This window comes from Bactrocera latifrons, unplaced genomic scaffold, assembly GCF_001853355.1.
Source record: "Bactrocera latifrons isolate USDA-ARS-PBARC rearing strain unplaced genomic scaffold, ASM185335v1 scaffold_54, whole genome shotgun sequence".
Classification (NCBI taxonomy): Eukaryota; Metazoa; Arthropoda; class Insecta; order Diptera; family Tephritidae; genus Bactrocera; species Bactrocera latifrons.
Window position 1 is genome coordinate 247,905 of NW_017537201.1, and position 21,406 is coordinate 269,310.

Here is a 21,406-nt window from a genome sequence, read left to right on the forward strand (position 1 = left end):
TAAAGTAATAAAATTGTAGTTAAAGAAAAATAAAAATTAAGATTTTGTGGAAATCAAGTGATAACTTCGGAGTGATTCTTTTACTAATATTGACGAAAAATATTCCTGCAGGGTATGTAGAAATGTCATCGAAGCTATGCAAGCACACAACGGCTGCAGCTATCTACTGAATGTTTTAATTTCTTTCGAATTTTCGTTTAGATTATATATAGTTTATAGTATTTAGTTTAGATCTTTGCATGAGTGTCTTTTTTATTTACAAAATAGTATACCGTCAACTAAAATGCAAAACAGCGTATCAGCAAAAAAAAAACAAAAAAAACGAAAATCGCTGTCAGATGTAATGACCAATATATAACCATTTTATAACCAAAACACAATTTTTATGATAACTAATATACAAATAAACCTTTTATAACCAAAACCCAAATTTTATTCCAATTTTCGCTGTTTCTATCACATAGTTTTTCCTTAGCCTTTAAACTTATAAAAGTTTTATTACGTTATTTTGCATTTTTGGTGATGATATGTGTATTCGTTAGAGATGTGAAGTATAAGATAAATAATTTTTGTCAAGGTATTAAATTATTTCTGTATTACAATAGTTTCGTTTACTTTTTTCAAATTTTTCAGTAGAATGATTTTATTCTATACATGAGTGTTGTTAAGAAACTCAAAAGGAATGTGCTATTATAATCCGTTTATATATTAGGTTGTCAAAAAAGTCTTGCGGTATTTTTGCGGTATTTTTATTGAATTTTCAATTGTTCATACAATTTTTTTTGATGACTCATGCCCAACTCTTGACCGATGCTACGGCTACTACTATGCCGGATGCCGGTCTCTTTCGGCCAATTCAGCGATTTTATCGCAATTTTCGACGACAGGTCTTCCGGAGCGTGGCGCATCTTCGACCACCTCTACACCAGAACAAAAACGTTGAAACCATCGTTGTGCGGTGGAAATGTAAACTGCATCGGGTCCATAAACTGCTCAAATTTTATTGGCGGCTTGAGATGCATTTTTGCCTTTATCGTAGTAGTGCTGTAAAATATGCCGTATTTTCTCTTTATTTTGCTCCACGTTTGCGACCCTATAACTCACGAACGCCTTAGAAAAAATGATAATCAATCAAACACGTGTTAACGCGTGAAATGAGCTTTCCAAAAAGGTATAGCCCCGATGCGACAAATAAAACTAGAACTACGCGCTCTCAGCGCCAACTAGCGAAAATACCGCAAGACTTTTTTGACAACTTAACTTAAGTATTATAAACTATTCCCAATGTATACAATTATCTATTTTGTTATATCTTATGTACTCGTATATGTATTTATTACTTCCAATCCTTTTTCAAAAATATATTTTTTCTAGCTTTTGAGATGTAATTTTTTTGTAGCTAAACTACTGAATGTAGTAAAAATTTGGGAATGCTTACAGAAATGTGATATTATATAATTTGTACTTTCTTACAGATTTTTATTCATATTAACTTTGTCTTTCGAGTTCTTTCTCCATGGGAATATATTCCAATCGTTGGGAGGCCATTCCTCATTCAATGACTTAAATCACTTGAGTGGTGATCGCTAGAAAATATGATATTAGATATAAGAGGACGGTCCGATAAGTCCGGTTTTTTTATTATGCGACAGTACTTTTTTTGGTGTTAGTATTTTTGACAGCTGTTACTCCATTTATACTCAGTTTCCGTAGAGTCTATTCGTCATGGCGCGCAATAAGTGGGGCCGTGCCTATCCATTTTTTCAGAGATTTTAAGGAAGGATCTTGGCTTGCGAGCTTACAAAATAAAATAAGTAGCCCCACGCGAAATAGCCACGAATCCCTTTTTTCACAAGAAAATTTTGTTTTGCGATAAAATTGTCGCATTTAGGGTGATCATTTTCAAATGTCACTGCTTGGTGTGCTCTATGAGCAGAAAGAATCATTGCTCGATATTTCTTCAAAAATGTAGCCGTCCATAATGATAAAGTCGAGGGAAGCTATAGAGCTATGATTCATGCCTGAATTAGAGTGTGTTGATGTAGACGACCTTTGATTCCATTATCACGTGTCGCGGACCGCTGGCATAGCGTTTCACACCCCTGGACTTTTGTTGTAGGGTGATGTAAAGTTACAGTCGCAGTAAATACGCAGTTAAACCAAAGACGATTTACGTTATTACTAACATAATTTAAAGCGAAATTCGAGCACTTTTGCCATGACATAGCGAATTATCTGATTTCCTCAACGAATGGAAGCGCTTTTCCGCAGACAACGAGGATTCACCTTTTAGGCCGAAAAACAGACGTCGCAATTTTCTGAGCGGAGTTGCCGAGTTAATTTCACAGCTTCGTCAGTTCTTTGATTACTGATTTGTGTCATCAGATCCACATTTTAGCGATTGTCACGAAGCGATGCCGAAGTTACGTTTAAACAGTGTCAAACTCTTAGTAGTAGTCTCATGGTTGCGCCTGTTGTCCGAATTTTTCTCATGTCTAATATGATTTGCAGCTTGTGACTCAAGCGGTCTTTTGAGCTTCCTGTATCAGCTCTCTCGCCCGTTTTTGTGCCTGCGATCAATTATAATATTTCTACTAGTTCGATACGGCTGAAAATATGACAGCAGTCATATATGTACATGAACATACCACACAATAGAAACTTCCTATATCAATGGTTGCATGATCGTGCGATAAGACTTAGTAAATACTTACCGGACCGCCCTCGTTTATTTAATTAACATTTTTTGTACTAGGCATATTAGATATTTATCTTCTAATATTGTTTTCTTAGTTTCTTAACCAACTTAAAATATTAAAGGGATATGTAACTTTTTATAAAACAAATTTCAGTACTGCATGTTGTACTTAACCATAGAAATATTTTTGAAATTTATATTTTTTGTATATAATCAAATAATATAATACAAAATGTCCGCTATATAGAGTTATCATTATATACAGCATACTATTTTTCTTTGTATGAAGACATTAATAGACACAACGACAAATACTCGTAGCACAGCAGTTCCCAACCAAGCACGCTTTAACCAATTTTTTTTTTTTGTATTGAAGCAAAAAATGTGTAGTGAAATATAAACTGAAATTAATAACAATAAATGTATGTATGTATGTTTGTAAGTAGTTTATTGCACGTTTTAGCCGCAGTTATAAGATTAGCGTGTACGTGCGTGTGTATGTGTCGCCTAACTTTTTCTGTATGCAGCATTTTGCAAATAGCAAAAGTTAACGCTTGCTGATTAAGGAAATTAACCGCGTTTTACTTTTGTGCTCTCTCAATTTGCATTCCAGCTGCCTCGGAGTGCGCCAACGAACGTTTGAAATACTACAATGGTTCCTGTTATCTCTTCATTTCCTATCCCGAAGTGGACTGGTGGACGGCGCAGCAAGTGTGTCGTGGCATGGGCGCACAACTGTCTTCGGTGTCGTCCTCGGATGAGCATAGGTGAGTACAAGGGAAAGTCATTACATAATGAAATTTCTAGAACGCATATAATTTTTTGCAGATTTATTACATCGAACATACGAAACCAAATAGACTATTCACCGCAGCTGATTTATTGGCTGGGTGCCGAACTGGAGAAGAGCGGTCAATTCGAGTGGACCGATGACACCAGAATGAGTTTTCAGGTAGAAAAGGCAGACCGACTAGCAGTAAATTATTTCAAACTGTTGGTGCTACTTTTTTTTTCTTTTTTTAGGGCTGGTTACCCGGTCAGGGGCAATTCGAAGAACTGCCTACAGACGCCATCTGTTTGGGTCTGCAATGGAAGATGTCGCCAACGCCAATGCTGCCATCGGGTCTTTATTGGCAATCACAAAAATGCAGTAAAGTCGGCGGTTATGTTTGTAAAAAGCCAAAAGATTCATTTGGCACATTTTCCGCCAACAATTTAACTATAACCGGTGCTGAAGGCAGACTTGTGTCACCAGGTGAGCAAGTTACATGTTTCTAGGTTAGATTTCATATTTCAAAATAGGCTCCTTCTACGTCGATGCATAGCTGCCAGCGCGATTTCCAAGCATTGACGACGTCACAGAAGGCATTCTCTGGAGTAGCCTTGAGAAGCAAGGTGCATGCTGCTTGGATCCGCGTGGATTGGCGTGGGCTACGCAGAAGTTTGGCTCTTTGTCTCGGGATCAAACTCGAAGATCTATGAATCGTCACCTGTAATTACGTTTTTCAAAAATTGGGGGTCACTTTCACACATGTTCAAATTTTTTTGGCACACTTCCACTCGCCGCAATTTTTGGTAGTCAGCGAGCACTTTTGGGACCATATTCGCGCACACCTTCCGCATGTTCACGGGTTTTGATAAAATTAACTTCTGAGCGATTAAACGAATACTTAGTCGACGGTCTGATTTCAAAACTTTGCGCCTACTAGTCACATTGTCGGTGTTTGCCGAAGACTCAGGTCTACCAGCACGGTCTTTATCACCGACCTCTTCCCGGCCCTCTAAAAAGCCTGGTGCCACCCAAACATACCACTTCTTGCTAAAGTAACATCTTCTATAGCTCGAGGATTTCGGTATTTTTGACTAAACAGCTCAACACTAAATTTATGCCAAACTATAACTTGTTCAGACCAACTTATTTTCACCGATTTCCAATATTTTCTTTAATACTCAAACTTTATTGGAACAGTTAACTCAAATATTCACTTCCAAGAAAATGTTTACAAAGCCTTATCCTTTTCTTAGGTATGGAGAGCTTGGTGCGTGGTCCTTCGATCCCTGCACCGATTCCGTCTGACGTTTCTGAGCTTGATCATACTATCCCTAGGCAGTAGCTCGTGAGTGGTCTGGCTGCCAAGGGTAACTTTCAACTTCTAAGTGAAGTTAATCTTTTTAGAAATACCGTCCGTTGGGATGAGAGCCAATGGTATAGTACCAATTAGCTCTTTCGTCCGCTAGGACGATATTACCTTCCCTCTGCCAAATCCTTCTGCTGTCATCTAGGAGAAAGATCTTAAGCTTATAAAAAATCGGATCTAAAGAAAATTACTATCTTAAACTCGCTTTAATTAATTTCCAAGCATAAGAGATCCTAGTTCTCAGCCTAAGGGGCTTATATAATTCTTATACAGTTTCTCATTAAAATTTTTCTCTTACTCATAACTTGTATATATTCTCTTCTCGCCAATGAAAAGCCTACCCCAGCACATATCCAACAAATCTGGATTATTGGGTGCACATCAAAACACCGGAACGCACCCGCATAATACTGCAGTTCCAGAAAATTGATCTCGAGCCACAGGATGAGTGTCTCTACGATTACGTTAGCATACAAGACTACGAATTAGTCTCGCACATAACATTGGAGCCCGGCAGTAATCCATTACCAATGGCCATGCTAACGTCGGAAGAAGAACTGACATCCACGGACAATGAAGTGAGCATAGGCGACTTCGACACAAAATATAGTCAAAGACCTAAACGTAGTATAAGAAGAAAAAAGCGTTGGAGCTACCAAACTACAACCAACACTGCCAGGAATGAATATACCAAACGAGCACATACGAAGAAATACGAGAGTAGCAAAAGAACGCACAATGGTAGTCCGCATTTTAGTAGTGAATTGCTGACGCGAGCAATACAAACTAGCAATAATTGGTTGAACACAGCGAGTGGCAGCGTAACAAAATATCAAAATCCCAAACATCGTCGACGAAAAGCGAAAATGGCTCGACGCAAACGTAACAGTATTTTAGAGGAGAGTGAACCATTAATGATACCACTACCTGTAGATAATGCACAATCATTCCTGCCATATGTACGCTGGTGCGGCACACACACCGCTAACATGTCGAAATTCGACTTTGTCTCCAGCTCCAATGAGGCCATGCTGAATTTCCATAGTGATTATTCGGGCAATGGCATCGGATTTGCGGCCACCTGGAAGGCAATCGATGTTTCGGGCTGTCCGCTGCAGACGCTCACCTCGCGCGAGGGCACTGTCTTCAGTCCCAATTATCCACATTTTTTACTCAACAACTTGAATTGTGCTTATGTGATACAAGCGCCGGCGGGCCGACGAGTCTGGCTAGAATTCAATGAGTTCGATTTGAAAGTAGATGCAATATTGGAGGTGGATATTGGCAGTGGCCTGTTACGGCCGTTTCATACCAGACAACTGCTGAGCGAGGGCATATTCGTGAGTGAACGCGAACAGTTGCGTATACAGTTTCGCACGGGGCAACATCCGCGCGGCAAAGGCTTCCAAGCTGTCTATCGCACAGGTGGGACAATGAGTTTTTGATAATTCAATTATTTCCTTACACTTTTTAATATAATTGCAGTGGCACCGCTGGAACGTCGTGAGCGCATCATCAGCTTGCAACTCAATTCAAGCGGTTATCTTTATCAACTTAACTATCCACATCCGATGCCGGAAAATGTGGACTTTACTCATCATTTGGTTGCACCTTTCGGTCAAAATATCATGTTGGAATTGCACGGCGTTGAGTTCAGCGATAATGGCGGTTGTCCAGATGGCAGTCTGCTGGAGGTAATACTCGTACTTTTAAATAATTGAAAAATTTTGAGGATCCACAACTACATGAGTTTTCGAGAACAAAATATGACACAATATGATACGGTTCCCTTGGGACTTGTGGGATAGGGATTTTCGGATATTGACAAGTTGACTCTTACGAGTACAATCTCTAAAAAAAAAAAGAAAACTACTCTCCACTACCTATCGTGGATAAAAAGCACTCTGCTGTTGTTGTTGTTGCGGCAGAATTCTGCCGAGTTGACAGTCCTTGTTCGAATAAAAATCGGGGTCCGTTCCGGTTACGTAGACCCGACTGCCGTGGGAACGGCTAAAAAGCTGTCTATGACCCTATGGTCCGGTTATTCCAAAATAGTTATTTCCCTGCACATCCCGTTAAAAAACATAGACTAGATCTTGGTTTTCACCAATTTCACATACCTGGTTTAAATATCTCATCCAACATTGTTATCATTCCTTCTCTTACTTTCCAATTTAGGTCTTTGACAACTACGCCGATAATAATGGCACAAACTGGCAGCTATGCAAATACCTACCACCTACAACGCTTCCACACACAGGTCCAGCGAAGCAACCAGCAGAGCGACCGAATATAGCCTACGATTATTTGCCACCACAGGATATATTTTACAGTCGCAGCCATTCGATGTTGCCACCAACTAAAACGAGCAGCAGACTACAGTTCAGGACTGTGGCAACTGCAGCGCCACCAGTGTACATAACCTCCTATCTAAATACGCTGCACATACGTCAACGCACAGGCCAACACTCCAATGCGCTGCTGAATGGCACCGTCAGCATACAGTGGGGTAAATTCGATATTGAAATAGATTTGAATCAATTTTAAATTTCAATTTCTATTTATTCGCAGATAATACGTACAAAATGAAATTGACTGCCGGTGAGAAAACCGTCGAGTCATGCCAACCGAATCCCTGTCAGTTCAATGGCAAATGTGTAAACAATAACGGTTCGAACTATTGTCAATGTCAGGGCCACTACACCGGCAGGTGCGTATTGAAAATTGATTTTATTGATTGCAGTTTTTAATAAAATAACAATGTAATTTTCACAGATTTTGCGGCTTAAATATTTGTGAGTTGGAGCCATGCGTCTTTGGCAAATGCGAACTGACTACTAATAGCTTTAAGGTGTGTCTGAAGGGTTGTTTTATGTCCATTCTGACAAAAAAGAAACATATTTGTACAACCCATCTGTTATTCTTATTTTTCCAGTGTCAATGCCAGCCGGGTTATATGGGCCACACATGCGAGCTAAAGCAAAGACCTTGTGCTGAGAATCCTTGTGAAGGTCGTGGCGCTTGCTTCGAACGAAATGGCGGCTACTTTTGTCGGTGCGTATAATCAAAATGAATTTAAAATTACTTGCCTGAGATTCATTCATTAAAACCATTAGTCAATATATTGTTTGAGAAAAAGTCTTAATGTTCAATACTAAAGCTACACTATTCAAGATTATGGGTTAGGTTAAATGGTTGATCTAGAGAGAAGGCACGTGGATTAGCATTACTTTATGAAGCCCTAGAAAAGAAAAAATCCTGTGTCGAATCGAATAATAAATTAGCAAAGCGCTTAGTAGCCAATACAAATTTGCACAGGCGTTCATTTTTCACTGCCGTCTTGACTACTAACAGACAGTCTAGAAGGAAGTGTTGGGTTGTTTTCACCTCATCTCCTTCCATACAGCTTCTGTCAAGATTACCAACCTTACAGCGTGGACACCAATAGGACAAATGATGACTTTTCTTGCAATCTCATCAACGATTTCCTGCGATTCTGCTGTGCCTGGCACTCATGCCAGTCTTCATTAAACCCCTCCATCAACCTTCTCCCCTAGCTTTAACCCATACACATATAATATAAAGAAGCTGCCTGCCCCTTTCATTCACTGGATCTTCAATGGAACAGAGAAGGAGCCGCCAGAGTTTGCTTTGGCGACTCCATGATCCAAGTGAATCGTTATGAAGTCAAAGTGTGTGAAGATTTCCACATTTTCAGACACGTGTTCTTTTAATAACCCAGATTCTTTGAGTCAGTAGCCATATGTGCAAGATGGCGTTAAGTGCTATGATTAGAGTGGACCTTAGTGCAACACACAAGCTAATGAGTGCCGCCCAAAATCCTTAGTAGAGGGGAGAGAACTGACTTGCCTTTACAATAAGTATGTTGCGCTCCTAATAAAAGGTAATTTTTCTGAACAACTTTTGTTTGATATTACAAGATTTTTGACACTCAAAATACGATTTTGGAACAGCAATCCAACAAATATCAAATAAATACAGTTTCCATACCATAATATAGAAAATGTCTGAAAGGTGATAAAAAAGAACGTAGATATTTTAATGATAATACCCAAAATGTATCGAAATCTGCGTTCCTAAAATTGTCTGGGAATAAATATATACATATGCCACTCATAAAAAAGGTATATCAAAATGTGTGAATGTCGGTAAAATTTTAAAATTATGTATAAAAATACTCTAATTAAAAAAACAAAAAATGGATTTCTAAAAACGTCCAACAAAAAATTAGGTTTTGGGAGTTTTGGAGTAGATTAATTGAAATGAACAGTAAACTGAATAATTGACTTTTCTCGGTTGCTCATTAAATTCTTAATTATCTTAAATAAAAGAGTATTTGAACAAAAGACAAGCTTTGTCAAATATTTTTTGCCACTAGTGGGGGAAAAGAAATGATAGTCAAGTCTTGTTCTGTGAGAATTATTTCATTCTGCGAGAACTATTTTAGCCTGACTTTATTTAGAGTTTTCACGTATCTATATACAATTTTAAGAACTATTTTAACATATGTGTACGTGTGCATGTTCATATGTATGTAGCACATTTTTTATGCTACATGGCATGGTGTTGTTTTCAAGTGCACATGCACATTTGTATTCAGTTGTCTAAATGCATATCTTAGGTCAATATGTTAGCTTAAGTAAATATGTTAATTGTTGAGTGCATATGTATTGCATATAAATGCATACGTGCCTCATATAAATGTATGTATCCTTATGCGTTCGTTTATGTATTTGCTTTGTACTGCCTCAGCATTGGTGAAGATAAGCCTGTTCAATATATTTCAACAGTACTATTGGCATATTTTCTTTTCATATATGAGGAAGATCTAAATAATAATATATATTTATTCATACATACGTATTTATATATATTTTATATACATATATAATCAGCTGATTCAATTATTTACTCATTGTTAAACAGCTGTCACGCCTGGTGGGAAGGCGCGCGTTGTGAGCGTCGTATGCTGCATATACCTTATAAACCGTTATCGGAACGCATGCTTCAAGAACCATTTTGGTTAGGATTGATAACAGTGTTTGTTGTATTGGCTGTCATCGGTTTGGTTTGGTGTGCCAAACGGCACTTTCCAGAGAAAATCGAAAAGCTACTCGCTGAAGAAGCGGATCGAAATCGACGTAAGTCTTACTTTATTACGTGTTGCGTATATCGTTTTAGGTTAGGAGCTAGTTTGGCATACATATATGTATGACTGTATTTATGTTTATCAATATTTGTATATATTAGTATATATATATATATATATATTATTATTATATGATTTATTACAAGCATAACTCATACATACTGTACGTATACGATCATAAGTATCTTATTTTGGCTATGTGTGTAAGTAGTGCTTGGAAAGCACACATTAGGAAGTCTCTCTAGAAAGCTGTTTAGAGTATTTCAAGACTTATTATAATTTATAGAGACAGTTGAGACTTAATGCTTATTAAGCAGTATTGCTTCAACTCAGTAAATAAGCGAATATACCTTTTATGTGTGTTTATATATCTATGTAAAGTAGATATTAGTAATTCTTACTATATTTTACGGGTATTCAAGTATGTAAGCAAAAGGTTGAAATTTACTAGTTAAATAGTTAATACACAGTTAATGTTCTCTCTTTGTGGTATATAATGTTGAGGTACGTATGTATATACTCTAAGTCTTGGGCAGGTCAAAAAATCTTAGTAATAATTTAGAGTATTTGGACGGTTTTCAAGCATAGATCGGCCGATGTTGCTGCAATTTCACGTTCGATATTCGTACGAGTTCCTCAATCGCCGCTGGTTTATTGACATAGACCATAGACTTGAAGGCTACGGAAATAGTTTAATAGTCCTAACATCAAATCACGAATATACGACGATTCTGGTGGTCAGGCGGCTGCAATTCTTACGTCAATTTGAATTTGTAAGGATGTAGACCAAAATCTTTTCGCAAAATTCGTCATAAGGAACGCTTCAGAACGACATGTGACAGACTGATTTCAGTCCTTCTCAATTTAGGAACATTCTGTATTCTGCCTGTGGCTTCAAATTTTTCCACTAGACGCTCAATTGTTGATCTGGCTGGAGAAATTGGAGATTTTTTTGAAATTTTTTTTACTATCCATTTTTTTGATGGTGTTTTTATTGATATCTTAAGAATGCAGAAAAAAAATTTCCAAAAAAATATTAAAAATTAAAATAATTATCCTGAATCCTGACTCTCCTGGTCTGAAAAAAAATCAAAAGAAGTGCTTAATCAGTAAGGATACTGTTATAGTCCCTATTTCAGGGAGTACGACAAATTTTTTTTTTTAAATGGCGACTGCCTGTAAATAAAAATCATTTTTTACGTTTTTTTTAAATTCCTGAATTTTTTTAAAATATTAAAAAAAAGAATTAAGTATTATATAAAGATAAAAGATAAAGGATTATATAAAGAGGTTCACACAAAATTTCAAGTAAGTCGGTTGTATAGAACTTGAGATAATGCCGGTACCGTGTGGAAAAGGTAGTTTCGAGAAAAACGCGTTAAAAAAGTGAGTCTACCTACCTACCGGGCTAGGTGCTGCGCCACTAAAGTAACTGTAGCTCTTAAAATAATTTTAGTTCTTAAAAATCCTTTGGAGGATATCTTCTTAAGGGTCTAAACTTTAAATATATGAAAAAAAATCGAATTTTTCAAAATTCTAGAGTAGAATACCCCCTTAAAAAGCTTAAACCACCTCACCTTTCCAACACTATGTGGTATGACACAACCTACTTGGTAGCACAAGAGATATACGACTGCAACGCCATCTATTGACCAAATACGAAAGGACTTTTTCGACTATCTAATATACTAAATCCCCACATTTGTAATAAGTTAGCTATAAAATATGTAACTATGAATACTATAAATAGCGTATTTTTATGCATATGTACCATATATGTTTGTCATTGTTTACTATGACTGCTAGCAAACGTCTAATTTTGTCCGAATACATATGATTTACTTTTTTGAGATACTCGTGTATGCGCTCATTTTGCAAATTTGTGCCAGAAACTTTTTTCCACCACTTACTTTCTCTCTTTCTTCTTCTCTTTTTCTCTCTGTTGTTTTTTTTTTTCTTCTTCTACTACTACTCGTTTGTTTGTTTGTATATTTTTATCGAAAATATTTTTTTCTTCTTCATCAAATATATAGCACCTGGTTCCATACATGGACATCATCATCACACATCATTACGCGAGCAATTGCAATTTACAACTGCCATACCACAGTCAACCGGCAATATAGCACCGGGCACACAGCGTTCCATATTCAACAGATTGGGTATCAGAAAACCGTCACTTTTGAGCCTCAGCAGCCCCAATCCAATACCCGGAGGGGGAGGGGCAGCAGCGCGTACATTTTCACTTGACGATCTATTACGACCGCCTCCCCGACGTAAGATAGGCTAAATTGAGTTTGATTTTCACGACATGAAAAAAATTAAAAACAAAAAAAAAATCAAAATAACAGCAACTATTAAAACAAATTTGCAAGCACAAACCAAAAACAAAAACCAAAAATTGTTGAACAAAAATTTTTATGAACCCTTCTTATACCAAAAACAAAATTATGTACTAAAAGCAAATTACTCCACCGCAACTCACTTCAAGCGTTGTATTTCTATCTACCTGTTTCTTTCTCTCTCTCTCTCTCTCGCTCTCTTACTCTCTCTATTTGTCTGTCACACTTTTCCCTAACATATGTATGTATAAGTTAACCTTTATATGCATATAAGTACTTGATTGGTTTATGATTCGCATTTTTATCCCAAAACTTTGTTTTTTTTTTTTTGTTTTTTTGCAAAATTTCCTCTTAACGAATATCTCGTTGTGTACACACAGTGCTGTATATCCCCCCCTCTCCTCAAACAAGCGTTACAGTTTTGTACTAGAAATTCTCCATAAATATCAATTGAATATTAAATTGTTGCACACATTATTTCTTTAAGTTACATCACCACCATTCATATACTCGTAAATATATAYACCTATGTACTCGTATGTATGTATGCTTAAATCACTTGAAACTTGCACCGCAAATCTAAAAAAATGCTGAATAAATTGAATAAAGTAATACTCCAACAATTGCGCACTAAATTTATACATTGAATATTGGATTTTGCTCAGCAATACGATTTTTGAAATTTCGTTTTATAACCTGTATAAGCAACCCTGAACCTGAAAGTAGAGATTTGCTTCAACTATCCTCTTAGCACCTAATCGTAAATATGTATAGTTCTACTAAGCCACCTATAATACTTACCCATGTAAATATATACATACAAATATTAATCCCAGAAATCAAGTAAATCTATATTAATACCTACATATATATGTATATATATATACGATATATATAATTTATATATAAAATCTAAAACCCTACAATTCTTTATAAAAGCTGTATAATACTTAGGTGCTTACACTAGGTAGTACGCTTCACATGAGCTTTTGCTTTTGACATACAGGGTCACTCGTAAGTACCACACCAAATTTATAGTAGCGTTTTATTATGATATAACCTATAATACTGATTGGTCGAGCTGTAGTTTAGAGGTTAGGCCACGAAAGTTTATTTGCTTTAAACCGAAAAAAAATTTAATGCATATATCTTCTTCCTTAGACTATTTTAGAACCGCTATGCTAATATACTATTGTGCTCAAAAAGTAAAATAAATTTGTTTATAAATTTATGATCCCTTTCGAGATTTCCTACTTTCTTAGAGAGAAACCACAGGAACTTTAAATTTAATGAGGAATGTTTATTATCAATCGAAAGCACATTCCTTTGTATTTATTTTTTGAAGAGTATCTCTTTCACATGTTAGCCGCGGCTACGTCGACTGGTAACTAGCGAATGACACTCGTGATGTTTTGCTCCATGATCTGAATCGAAGTGAGATTATCTGCATTGACTTTAGACTTAAATACCTTACAGGAAAATGTCTAACAGTGTTATATCACACGATCTTGGTGGCCATTCGACCTGCCCTAAATATACAGTTATCTGCTCACCGAAGTGTACTCTCAATAAATCCACTGATTGATGCGACATTGACATAGTTCATCGAATTAAAAGACAGCGGCTACGCTGGCTAGGTCATGTNAAAAGACAGCGGCTACGCTGGCTAGGTCATGTTGTCCGGATGGACGAAAACGCTCCAGCTCTGAAAGTATTCGACGCAGTACCCGCCGGGGGAAGCAAAGGAAGAGGAAGACCTCCACTCCGTTGGAAGGACCAAGTGGAGAAGGACCTGGCTTCACTTGGAATATCTAATTGGCGCCTCTTAGCGAAAAAAAGAAACGACTGGCGCGCTGTTGTTAACTCGGCTATAACCGCGTAAGCGGTGTCTACGCCAATCAAGAAGAAGAAGATGCGATGTGTAAGGAATGGCATCGTCTTGTTGAAAATAAATGCCGCTGAGATCACGAGTTCCAATTTCGAGCAACAAATTGTCGGTTATCATAGCGTGATAACGGTCACCATTGACGGTTACGTTCTCACCGGCATCACTTTTTCTGGATGAATTGGCAGCTCTTGAAGGCACCGTCGAATCGACTCTTCACGATCTTCGTGTACACTCTCAGTTGCGGCTGCTAAATTTTACTCACTGCGTACTGGACGTGGTCGAATATTATCCAATAATGAATGTTGGGTCTTGTTACGCTTAGTAAGCCGATTATGTTACAGAATGTAAATTTTTGCAATAAAGTTGAACGATTCATAAACGTGTTCAGACGTAAGTCATTCCATGATGGAATGCCAAGCAATAACATGACAACTTGACACAACTCACGTGTGATCTGTCAAAAAAGGGCTATTGAAAAAGTACCTCTACTTGGATCACTCCTTAAAATATAAGTTATTGATTCTTCCAAATCAATTTCATCCCCTATTTTCCAGTACTCGAAACAGTCGAGTATAGGAATCAACACATTCTTCTATTTGGCTTATATCTCCGAGCGGTTAAATATAGAAGAAGTCGCATGGATTCAAATTCAAGAGTATACATTGGTTGCAGAATGATATGAATTGAGTTGTTGGCAGACACGAAGAACAAATGAAAGTGCGACATTTCACATTAGCGTGTTGAAGGAACCGAAAGTTGTTCGGCCGTAATTCCGGCCGCTTCCGACGAATCGCTTAACGCAAACAACTCACAGCAACAATATTCTTTATTTACAGTTTGGCCCTGCGGGTACTGCGTCGAGGTCTCGTAGAGCTGGAGAATTTTTTCATCCATTCTGACGATATGCCTTAGCCAGCACAGGCGCTGCCACTTAATTCGCTGAAATATGTCAATGACGTCGTTATCTCGTACAGCTCATCGTTCAATCCACTGCGGCAACCACCGTTGCCAATGCGCGAATGACCATAATACCTTCCTCTCGAAAACTCGTAACGTCGAATCATCAAATGTTGTCATTGTCCATGCTCGTGCACCATATAGCAGGACGGAAATATGAGGAATTTGTAGAATTTGGTCTTTATACATAGAGAGAGGACTTTACTTCTCAATTGCCTATTCAGTCCGAAGTAGCACCTGTTGGCAAGAGTTATTCTGTGTTGGATTTCGAAGCTGACGTTTTTATTGGTGTAAATACTTGTTCCAAGTTAGACGAAATTATGTACGACTTCGACGTTATGACTGTCAACAGTATCATGGAAGCTATGTCGCCAGTGGGACGACTGTTTTTTTAAAAGACTTTGCCGTACTATTTTCTACCTTGCTTCACCTTTTCCACGATATTCGCTGGATTGGTCGACGATTTCAGAATCCTATACCTAAATCTACGTCTAGTCTCCAATAATCATGTATTTCAAGTAGTCCTGATAGGCCTACAACAAAGTTCACACACATCTAGCGATCTGCCTTCCTGATGCCCAGTGATTTTAAATTACAATTCCACCATACTTTTTGATCACAATAGTATTTGGTGATATATTCTGGCGGGTAGTGACAAGTGAAAATCAAGTTTTCTAGTCAATGAAACCCCTTTTTGACAAGCAGTCTGATTGTTCGGTTCTGTCTTATTAACTAACGTCAGGCATCAAATAAATTTTAATTTCTACTTCAACGCCTTGAATAAATAAAGGTAATACGTTTGGATTAATTTTTTGCAGAACTGTATCTCTGATCTGTTCTGTTCTGAATCTGATCTGTTCATACAGGTCTAATGGTACTAAGGAACAAGAGTTATTCGAAAACTATTTAATGTAGTCCTAACTGGATGCGGGTTCCTACATTTCAATAAAATTGTGCGTAAATAGTTGTAAATTGTAAGAAAAATTAAATAAGTAATAGATGTACAGGTATTTATTGAGGCTGCTTGTAACACCAGCTAAGGAGAATTGCTACAGGTACAGGCACAATGGATAGGCTTTCCACAGAGCAAGTATTTTGTTTTTGTTTTTGATGCAGACATTATACAAATAAGTTATATAGCTTTAGCTAGTTTTGTGTACTTAACAAATGCTTCATTCGGATGCTATAAAAGCTCTAAAAGCTAGTAAACCTTGATATGTAGGACGTATCATGATAAAGTTACTAATTTACCACAAATTCTATTCTAACAACATATGTATATAAACTCATAGTCTGTTCAAATAAAGCAAATATTAAACTGCAATAAATCTGAAATATAAAATTGTGATGCCCACTTGGTCAGGTGACTTACATGAAATTGACAAGACGACAAAACTACTCTTGATCTCGCCGAATTGCGGCTGCTGGAGGGCGTAAAATAAACAACTTTTCTATTATGTAGTCTTAAAATGTATTTTGTGAATGCTGTTTTAGTTCGGAAAATATAAATTTTTGGTTAATTTAATTTAAACATTTCCATGTAGTTAGCTGTTGAAGAGGTATGTCTTGTTGATTTCAATATTGTTGTTATACAATCATTTACCATATCATATATTTGCACACAGCTACATCATTACCATTTCTTTTTGCACCGAAAATTGTATACTTTTAATTGATATTCTGCTTGCCTTACTTTACACACTGCACCTAAGCACTTGTTTCTAGCAAAAAAGCAACATCTGTTACAGGTAACTCTGCTTTAAAGGAACGCAAATACTCAACATGTGTGAGCGTGATGAAAAAAACAACACCTTACCAAGTTTATGTATCGATTTTAGTTGTCGCATGAGACTTTATTTGGGCTAATATTACGTTCAATAAATTATTATTAATGGTCTGAGTTTTTAAAAGACTTATCTCTACTTAAAACCAGATAGAAGATATTACGTAAGAAAGATTCCCAAATAATATTTCCCAATTGGTACACTGACCAGCAGTCTGGTAGAAGAAGAGGTGCTTCTTGTTGATTGTCTCGCCTTGGCCAGATCAAGGTTTAAATAATTAGGAGCTCATAACTTCATATATTTGAGATATCACTGAGCTGGTGGGATCTTGGGGATCAGCAATCGAACCTATCCTTACCCAAATTTACTCTGACCAGAGCTAAGCCTATTGAAAGATACGTTTAACACATCCCCTTTAGCATACAGTATATTAAGATGAGCTTTGCAATACTACAGGGCTTGTCCGAAAAATAATAGTAATAGCCTTGAGAGCCGAGGTGCATGCTGCTTGGATCCTCTTCAATGCGCCTTTCCAGTTCACGGGGGCCATGTCTAAGCTGTAGCGCGGCTGCGGAAGCGTTTGGATGCCGGCCTTAGTTAGGGAGCTGTTCACAAGAAAGGTGGTATGAGCCGGTGCGTTGTCATGGTGCAACTTCCAGTCGGTTGCGATGTCTTGTTGGATGCGATTGACCCTACGTTTGAATCTCTTACGGACTTCCACGTAAAACTTGACGTTGACGGTTTGTTCAAGATAAACAAATTCATGGTGCACGATGCATTTGATTGTCAAAACTTTTCACTTTCACTTTGGAATTGCTCATTTTTCCGGTCTTAATCAGCGAACTATACCCGGCCTTCCAAAAAGGCCTCGTGCCACCGTAACTCACCACTTTTTGCTAAATCAACATCTGGGTAAGCCTGCTTGATTATATCAAACGTCTCTATCGCAGATCTACCGGCTTGCACTACTCACAGAACACGTCGCGCGAAAATGTTTGTTCTGACTCTCCAGGTGCTCGGAGACAATTTCCCTTGTTGGAAAGCTCTTTATCAGGTCCGTGTTAATTTATTTACATGCATTTCTTCGGACATCTATAGCTGCAACTACTTAGACTAATCAAACTATTTATGGTTTGACCTCAATTGGCCAAATCTTATCCTTGAGTTGAAAATATGAGCTTTAGATCAAATATTATCCACAGTCAGTACAGGCAGTCGATGCCTAACAATTTCCCATCATAACTTCTGCAGCTCATATTCTCCAAGCTTTAAAGCAGAGTCACCTGTAACATTTTCCAATTTCCCAGCATATAACACCACCACATTATGCTTTCACAACTGCTTCTTCTCCTTTTCACTCACTCACGTTTATGTAATTGAATGTGCTTTATTTACCTAGCATTTGTTTGTGTTTTCTCTGTGAGACATCTTTGTAGTTACAAACTGAAGCATGATCTTCGAAGAGCCGCTACTAATGTGTCTTTAAAATTTGTCACGCTATCAACAGGTTCGCCATCGCCACGAAAGAAGCGCAACAACTCAACGCCGGTGAAGAAAAATGCTGCCGAAAAGAAACAAATTTTACAACAACTCGTTTCGCCGGCAACGAATGTGGACAAGCCGAAAGTTAGTCTCGGCGAGCTCATCAATATGACGGAGAATCGTCTGCGCGCTTCGGCCAGCAATGTTGACTCCGAGAGCGATGTTAAAGAGACCACATTCTCCGAGAATTCTGGCTCACTGACATCGACCAATGTAGCAAATGTTGCACGCACAATCGCCGATCCGAAACTCGAGAAGAAAGTGACATTTGCGCGACTGCTAAATAAAGTGTCCGCCGAAATGAGCTCTGGTTCTGATATGGATATTGGACATATGACGGTGAGTATGGTGCTGGGTCGTTAAATAGTCACTTACGTTATTAGCTGCTAGAAATTGCTAGTCTAGACATTGTGAAAGTGTACTAAAGTGAGTTTTAAATTCTCAGGCAAAAAAATCAAAATATTTACATCCATATACTCAGGATCCGGAAGAGAGAGAGGCTTTTCTTTGAGCACTTCTAATGATATATAGTGCTTATACGCGCTGCACTCTTCATTCCACAAAGAAACAACTGCTATTTGTTAACACAGAACTGTACGAACTTATAATTTCAGTGCTTAGCATATTCGGACTAAAGCCCTACTTTAAGTTTTACTAGTCGAAAAAGTATGAAAATGTGAACGTTGTTGTTGTTGTCTGAAAGTTCTTAAGTCCATTGTCAAATTTTCACATATATTTAGAGTTTATGTTAAATCAAACTATGAAGAGGATGAGGACCGCACCAATCATATTATTTACTTTCATTTCCTGTCATATAACTTTGAACTCATACACTTACATTGTCTTTTCTCTCCTTTTCCCGGGCTACTCCCTCATTACTGCACAACCTTAGAACGCACGGAACTCGAGCGCTCTCAGCCTGCCAACTGATTTACAGTTTCGCGCCAGCTCAGTGCCTCCGTCACCGTGCACAAACGATATACGTTCACCGCACAGCACCTCATCGAATCAGGGTAGCGACTCACTGTCCAGTTCCGACTTAGCACTTACCGATTTCGGTTTGCGTTCGATGCACACCAGTGGCAGTGAGATTGGTGGCACAAATCACAATACCCATTTGCCGCTCGGTATTGCCGCGGGCTTGGGCGGACCAACACGTAGTCGTATCGGCACAATTGCACGCCCGAAAGTCTCCAGTGCCGACTCCATTTTAGCTATGTTCCGTAATCTTGCTTCCTCTTCATCAAATGCCAATGCCAATGCAATAACAACTGCCTCAAATACAACCACAAACACTGCTAACATAACGCATAGCGCATCTGTTTATGTATCACCATCAACAACCCCAACCGCTTCTAGTCCACAAGATGATGCACCCGGCGATGACGAATCATCCACCTCGTCTATGCATACGCCGGTTAGTTTTTCGAGTGGTCCACCCGATTCGCCCGTATTCTATCGTCAAACCACGATTGAGGTGCCCGTCCTCGATGTTCTTAATGCGCACAAATCTTCGTCGACACCATCGTCATCGAACTCGTCATCGTCTACGAACTTACTGCACCCACCGACCATACTGCTCGAAATACCAAGCAATGGTATTAATAATAAGTGCTTGTCGCCAATACGTGAGATGCCTACACCAATGCCCTCGCCCGCTCTAACGCCGATTATGCCACGGCCGCAACGTTCAAACAGCCCGATATTCCAGGAAGATCCACTGTCGATCTGTGATTACAGTGATGATGAACAGAAAAGCATACGCAGTGACTGCAGCGATGAACAAATGTCGGTGAGTAAAATTGTCAGCACTAATGTTAAGGTTAGGAGGACATACATCTCTTAACTAAATTGCCTATATTATCTTATTGAACAATTCTGAAGCTGAAAATCCATTAATCCATTCCGAAGTCGGAAATTAAAAAAACCTTAGTATGTAAGGAAATCCTACCAAAAATTATTAAAGAGCCGATTTTTCAAATCTTATCTGGGGAAATGTTTTCGTGGATCTGTAGTTATCAACTTTCTTTTTTCGATCCATCGTATTTACTATATTTTCCTATCCGTAATATTTTTAAGCTATAGAACTTAAAAACGTAGTATAAAACTAGAGAAAGATTTACACATGAGTAGATTTATCCGTTTTTATTAAATTGTTAAGTTTTTTCTTAGTCAACCGGTCTCGATATAATGAATTCAATAAACCGGTAGGTGCCGCTGTGATCAAAAAGTGTTTAAACTCGTGGGTTTGTAGTAATCTGTAATACTGACGAGCTACTAAGACAGATACTTAAGTGTTAATAACTGCAGTTTGGGAACGAGTAGGGGCTCCGTTGGCTTCTAATGGTTAACTGCTGGATTGACGGGTTGATCACCTACCAGGGGGTAGGTAATCCCAAAGTCATCTTAATCGGGAGGATTCCAGTTGCTGCTTGGAAGAGGAACTTCTTCATCGAATAATCCGCTTTTCTCAGTTCAAGCAAATCGCAGATCTCATACTCTTAGACAACCAGGTTAAATAACAGAAAAAAAATACCTTAAGCAGATTTGTGATGGGTTCAAGACGTTTTTCCAGTAACTGATATTCAACTAAAAGAGTTCTTCCTATAGTTTCATAAAGGTTGTACATAATAGTGTAAGTGTGGTACCCCGTCATGCTCAGGCATTAGCCATCTAACCTAACTTAACTTAGGTTTGACCTACTATTCCTCATTCTCACAAACTTTTTTTTGTTAATGTTATGTTACCTCGCAGTCGAGCTTTCATAGATCAATTCTCTTCGGTCTTCCTCCGTCGAGTCTGCTAGCAAGTAATGATTATTTTTCATCTAAGTGAATGAAACGTGAATGAACTGCCTTAATCGAAACATTTTTGCATTGTCATATAA

At 38.0% G+C, this 21,406-nt stretch overlaps 1 protein-coding gene across 1 annotated transcript in view; it reads left to right on the plus strand.

The window, feature by feature from the left end:
* The window catches only part of LOC108974255, a 50,933-nt gene that overhangs the window by 22,892 nt on the left and 6,635 nt on the right, over window positions 1–21,406 (plus strand). The window contains exons 9-21 of the mRNA XM_018941974.1: window positions 3,312–3,465; window positions 3,527–3,650; window positions 3,722–3,953; window positions 5,173–6,261; window positions 6,322–6,530; window positions 7,015–7,345; window positions 7,408–7,546; window positions 7,612–7,687; window positions 7,772–7,890; window positions 9,784–9,998; window positions 12,040–12,282; window positions 18,485–18,858; window positions 19,412–20,311. Coding sequence (XP_018797519.1) covers window positions 3,312–3,465; window positions 3,527–3,650; window positions 3,722–3,953; window positions 5,173–6,261; window positions 6,322–6,530; window positions 7,015–7,345; window positions 7,408–7,546; window positions 7,612–7,687; window positions 7,772–7,890; window positions 9,784–9,998; window positions 12,040–12,282; window positions 18,485–18,858; window positions 19,412–20,311 — 4,205 coding nt within the window. The remainder of the gene's footprint in view (window positions 1–3,311; window positions 3,466–3,526; window positions 3,651–3,721; window positions 3,954–5,172; window positions 6,262–6,321; window positions 6,531–7,014; window positions 7,346–7,407; window positions 7,547–7,611; window positions 7,688–7,771; window positions 7,891–9,783; window positions 9,999–12,039; window positions 12,283–18,484; window positions 18,859–19,411; window positions 20,312–21,406) is intronic.